At 38.5% G+C, this 6,000-nt stretch overlaps 1 protein-coding gene across 3 annotated transcripts in view; it reads right to left on the bottom strand.

Moving 5' to 3' along the window:
- Positions 1 to 790: 790 nt before the first annotated feature.
- LOC121861047 (nuclear factor related to kappa-B-binding protein-like) overlaps positions 791 to 6,000 on the bottom strand; it is a 29,517-nt gene continuing 24,307 nt past the window's right edge. Inside the window, exons 24-26 of one of the 3 annotated variants that reach the window (XM_042358543.1) lie at positions 5,701 to 5,895; positions 4,686 to 4,908; positions 791 to 2,496 (exon numbers count right to left, since the gene is read on the bottom strand). In XM_042358543.1, the coding sequence (XP_042214477.1) occupies positions 2,387 to 2,496; positions 4,686 to 4,908; positions 5,701 to 5,895 (528 nt within the window). In that variant the 3' untranslated portion in view covers positions 791 to 2,386. The remainder of the gene's footprint in view (positions 2,497 to 4,685; positions 4,909 to 5,700; positions 5,896 to 6,000) is intronic. The other 2 variants (XM_042358544.1, XM_042358542.1) reach the window with 2 other exon arrangements.

The raw sequence follows: 6,000 nt of genomic DNA, 5'->3' as shown, positions 1-6,000 counted from the left end.
CTCAGCTTGAAAAATAAACAGAACTTGAAAATCAATAGTTCAGCTTGAAATTAAATAGCACAACTTGAGAATTCAATAGTTTAGCTTGAAAAAATGGCTCGGCTTGAAAAATAAATAGAACAGCTTGAAAAAACATGGTTAAATTTGAAAAAAAAAAAAATGGCCAACCTTGACAACTAGATGATTCAGCTTCAAAAATGAATGGCTCAGCTTGAAAAATAGATGGCTCAGCTTCAAAACAAGATGGTTAACTTGAAAAATACAGAAGATGGATCAGCCTGAAAGACAGGTGGTTCAGCTTGAAAAATATGACTTGGAATGAATTTGGATGATTCAGCTAAAACGTATTGATGACTTGGTTTGTACACAGTTCAGCTTATCACATGGTTCAACTAAAATAAATTGTCCAGCTTGAAAAACAGATGACCCAGCTTAAACGAGATGGCTATGCTTGAGATGTAAATGGTTCAGCTTAAAACAGAGATAGCTCACTTTGAAATAAATATAACCCAGCCTAAAACAAACAAACATGGCTGAACTTGTAAGACATCCTCAGCTTAAAGCATTTCGACATCAGGCACTTGAAAAATAAATCCCTGTCCATAAACAATTTCAAAGCATCAGTTATTTTCCACAAATATATGACACAAATTCAGAGCCAGCTCTTGGCTTTTAGGGCCCCCCTCTTATCTTATGGAAAAACGTTCCCATCCTGGCCTCCCCTCCTCAAAGGGAAAGCAAATCAGTACTAACAATTTGTTGTTGCAATTTATTGTTACTTCAGTAATTTACATATCATTAATATTTCTAAAACCTAGGATCTAGAAAGTGAAAAAGAACTCCAAACTCCAAATTTGTCTCTTAACATCTCCCAGGCTCTGGCACCTATCATTGAGTGATGTGATGACAGTCTACCACCATAATGATAAAATACACTTCTAATCCTCTCGAAGCATCAGAAACTGGCTCATCTGGAGCTTCATATCCAAAGTGTCTCTTCATCATTCCAAGTCTCTTTTCCTTTAACGCAGCCTTCACCTTCATTCCTCGCACGTCCTTAGCTGATGCTTGTGCCGAGACAAATCCATTCTCACGGTAGCTCACCAGGGAGGCTTTAGTTTTCTTGAGTAAGCTCAAAGCCACATCAAGCTGCAGGGTAGTAGACTGCAAGTTTTTGCTCACTTTTATTTGTTGCAGAATGTCTTACCGTATCACGGTGCATATAAAAAAATAGTAAGACCCAACTTCTTCCGCCAGTGACTGGGCCTCTATCCTTGTCACAGGGTCTGTGACTTTGTTCCTCATATCCAGCACAGCCTCCCTTACTTGTTTAGTTTGGTAATGCACAACATGTAAAGTATTGTAATACTTTTTAAGGTTCAAATTTTTAATAGGAGGGTTCCTAACTCAGCAGATAACTTTAAAAATTCACACTCGGCCAGCCTCAGAGATTTTGAACTAAATTCCCGAAGGAGGCATCAGGGGTCCCCCTTATGGGCTGGAGGCCTAGTCTGCCTATGCCTCAAGCCGGCCCTGCACAAATTCCAGAAGATGTGATGAATCGAGTCCATGTGGGCGAGTCAGGATATAAAACATACATAATTTTTTACAGCAATATATTTATAATATCAATCTCACATACATGAACCTCGTGACACATATATAACATTCATTCAACCGTGCAAAATATTGAATGATCTTCAAATATCCACAAAATATGTCAATATGACTATCACAGAAAATCTTGATATTTCCCAAGTAAATAATAAACATTTTTCCTGCTGACTTATGTGAACTTCACTGTATATAATAATTCATAGTTACACAGAGTAACGGTAATGTTTATTCTATGTTTTGGCAACATAAAACTAAGTGAGTTTGTTAATTTACAGGAATAAAATACTAACACCCAAACTTCCAACGTTCTTTTCTTAGCACTGGTAGAATTCTCATAATGAATTCTAAGCAGCAGTTACTCCAAACATCTTAATGTAGGTGACATTATGAGAGGAGAGAACTGTCATATTCCTACAATAGACAGTTCTCATCACTTCAAACTTGAAATATCAACTCTTTGGACTAAGGATGTAAATAAAATATATACTGTATACTGAAAACTTGTTTTTTGTCAATGATAAATAACCAAATAAATTAAAGTTTTGTTGTGTATATTAGACAGAGATGGAAGACAATCAAACAAAGAATCAGTTACCATTTACGAAATACTGTACTATGCAGCTGCATAATTAACTGAATAAGTTTTCTCATTCAAAATAATTATTGGGATGTGAAGGCTTAGGAGTTGACTGTAAACCCACTGATACAGGTATAATGGTCTATTTCATAACAGAAGTGATTTTATAAAAAACTGTACAAATAACTGATCCTAAGATTTTGAAGAATCATGTCCAGAGGGCAAAGTGTTGGTGACAGAAGTTGTTGGAACTGTTCCTCTCACAGACGCAGGGGACACTATCCGTGCCAAAACTGGTTTGCCTGCGAATAAGAATAAAATATGAATAGCTGAAAGTGTGCTCAACATATTTCTATATTATTACTGTATATATGGTACATGACACTGCTCAAAAGTCCTTATGCTACAGTATTAATATCAAACACATTAATATTCTTAAAAATAACTTAGTACTTACCAACACAAATGTAACAACCAATTGGCTAATTAAAGTTTCCAGACAATGCCAAAACATATAGTCGCAGTCAAAAGTAATCGTCCATCTCTCCTACGGTGAGCTCGAAGCCTTTCTACAAAACGAGTCACAAGAGGGTAATGCAGGTATCGATAGGGGGGTGTGTGTGTGTGGGGTGATGGACCCAAGTAGGGTAGGAGGGCATAAGTCACGGGCCACATAATTAGTGAGAGTGTACACCACCCCCGGCTCACCATCCCCTACTGGCATGCCGGCACCTGGGGGTCCATCCACTCCAGTTCTCCACCATGAGGATATGCTAGTGACCTACGTATCTACGCCAAAAAGGACGTCCCCCAACACTGCCGACGTACACGCCATCACAATCACACTAAAAGGTATGTCCCTCAATATTGTCAATGCCTATGGCCTGGCACTTGACATTATTAGGGACCTGCCACGCTTTGCCATAAACAGATAGTGTACCAGGAATTTTTCCCCCCACACACTAGTCATTCTGTCACTTTATGTAACTTGCTGACAAAACCCATGGCCCTTCAGGCTTTTACGCCCTTAATGCATGAGTCATAAAGGCAAACATGAACTACGCATGCTTCCCAGATGGGGCGCTGTAAACGCTTCTGCACTTCACCTTGCACAGGATGTAAGGGGGGTGCCCAATAAACTAGCCCCCTCGGGGGCAATCGAATCTAATCTATGTGGTTTTAGATTTATCCTTAAGGTTGGTGGATGTAGCCTGACATTGATGGCCTTAATGACCCTGGTAATTGATAGGCCTAACGCCTAAACAACCAACCAACCAGGAGGGCAGAAGTCCAGGGAGGTGTCATATGGACTTTTGGCAGGTAATGTGCTATTAGGGTTGATAAGGCATCTGGCTTCCATGAGGGAAAGCCCCTGATATGACAGCCTAAAAGAGTAGGGACACGGCTTTGCATTCAACCTTGCTCACCACCAGTATCACTAAACTAGGATGTTATTTGATCACTCCCTTGGATAGAATGTAAGTTGACTTGACCACCCTTGTGTCCTCGGTCCCAAGAAAACACTGCAGGAGGTTATTGAAAAGGAAAGCATTTGGATGAGCTATTGAGATTCAGTATAACCTGTGTTGGTAAATATTAAAAGTAAATGTGATTTCCACCCTTGTATTCAATATTTCTCCTCATATCAACGTTATTATAAATATTTAATTTAAAAATTGAACCACAACCAAAAAAATGATAAAGAAGGAAATGGATGCACATTATACAGGTAATAATGATAATAAAATAAGGGTCCTCATCTATTACTCTTTCATGCTTGTATAGTGAAGAACTTTCATTCATCCTTCTCTTCCTTCTTTCATGAATTTAAAAATTTTCTTCAACCCCCGACCCTCTTGATGAGCAATTTGCATACCATACCACCCTCCCACACCACTCCCCCCAAATCGACCATTCACCCTCTCCATTCCTCGTGACTTGCCGCGGAGAAATGACCTGACCAGGCGCAAGGAGTAGGTGGTAGAGTGAATGACTACTTTTGACCATGACTGTACATTGCATTAAAAAAAATGTCCTCCAGAATGCTAATTTACAGCCTAAGAAGACAGACACATGTAAGCTGGACAACATTTCCAGGGTATCTCTCACTGTGCCACACAGGAAAATGAGATGATACATATCAACAAGTTCAAGCCTTCAAGAGGTTATTTAGTACGGTATAATTGCACCTGGCTCTGAAAATTTTGAGCAAAATGATTGGATTCCCTCCTTGTTCGCTCGGCAATAAATGAATACACTGTCAGGAGAAATTGTCAATGGAAGAACAACCTTTGTGTGGAGAAGCAACCTACTAAGAAGGTACGAGTAACACACTTGCTGCTGAATTAAAGCTTCAAGTGACTAGCGCCTGTGGTCACCCTGCGTCATGTCAGGAAGAGGCTTGTATGATTTACAAATAAAACAAAATATTATGGACACAGAAAACACGGAGTTGTGGCATTAATGATCATTATTACACAGGAGTACAAACCTCTCTGTTGCTGTGTGACTTGGGATGCAGGAATTACTTTGAGAGTGTGGAAGGCCTGGAGTCCTTTCAAGTTTAAATGGGAACCCTGGAGAGCAGATGCTGGAAGAACTATCTGCTGTCCTCCTGCCCCACTGGCTACTACTACTGCTCCTTGGCTCGCTGCAGTTTGAGTTCCCTGGGTACCTTGAATCCCACCTTTTATGCTACCACTGGTCAACATCACCTGTACAGTAATGAGGTACTAATTAATACTTATTCTATCACAATAATTTCAAAATTTGTAAAGTAAAAAAATGATTGGTTCTGTTTTAATCAATCTATATATAACTCCAACATCTATGAAATCGACAGTGCCTGGATGAAAAGTTTGTAAAATACTTATTACCAAATCAATATTGCCCCACCAAAAACTCAGTGGGGTATGAAAAGGAGTTTAAACAAATGAATACAGTACATCTGTACTCAAAACAAGAATAATTAGGTACATAATTCTTTATGTATTATCTGTACTGTGGTAGAGTTTCTTTGATCTTACCTAAACTCCAAGACATATAGAGACCATGGGAAAATTTAAACAAATGTATATTTAGACTTGCACTATAGGTGTATTGTAATTCTTATTTCTTCTTCAGTTAAGCATATTGTACAGTATACACATCTTTTTTTCATTTGGCAAAAAATACCAGTATCTGGTAAGGCAGTAAAAGAGAATAAATGAGTTAATAAGGGTGTCAATATTGCTTTTGATTCCAGTCAGTCCTTGCCATAGTAAGGGTGAACCAAAGAAGTGGAGGAAAATTAATTAACTGAAGTCTTGATAAGTAACTCTAAGGATGGTGACTGGATTGTAAAAAACAAAACTTGCTGGGACAAAGTGAAGCCATTTCTAAGAAAGAACATTATAAACAGTGTTTAAGAATATTATAATATTCACCCCAAATTTCTATTACAATATAAAATCAGAATCATAAGTCAGGTACAGAGCAGGTGCTGAAAAATGAAGTTAAAAACACACCTGTTGCAACTGTCCTTGTTGTGCAAATGGCTTGCTTGTAAGCAACACCTGTTTGCCACCAATTGTTATAAGGTTGCCAGTTGCTGTTGATCCACCTGCCATTACAGCCCCTCCCCCAGCTCCACCCGCACCTGGTTGGACTAGACGAATTCCTCCACTGGAGAGCACTGAAGGTTTACCAGCCATATTTAAACCCTGAAAGAAAAAAAATATATATATATATATATATATACATACACTATACTTTAGTACAGTATAAATATAATGTCAAGTGCTTATTGAAGCTTTATATACTGCATT

The sequence above is a fragment of the Homarus americanus genome, unplaced genomic scaffold (genome assembly GCF_018991925.1).
Source record: "Homarus americanus isolate GMGI-L3 unplaced genomic scaffold, GMGI_Hamer_2.0 scaffold52806, whole genome shotgun sequence".
NCBI lineage: Eukaryota > Metazoa > Arthropoda > Malacostraca > Decapoda > Nephropidae > Homarus > Homarus americanus.
This window is presented reverse-complemented; position numbering and strand designations above follow the sequence as displayed.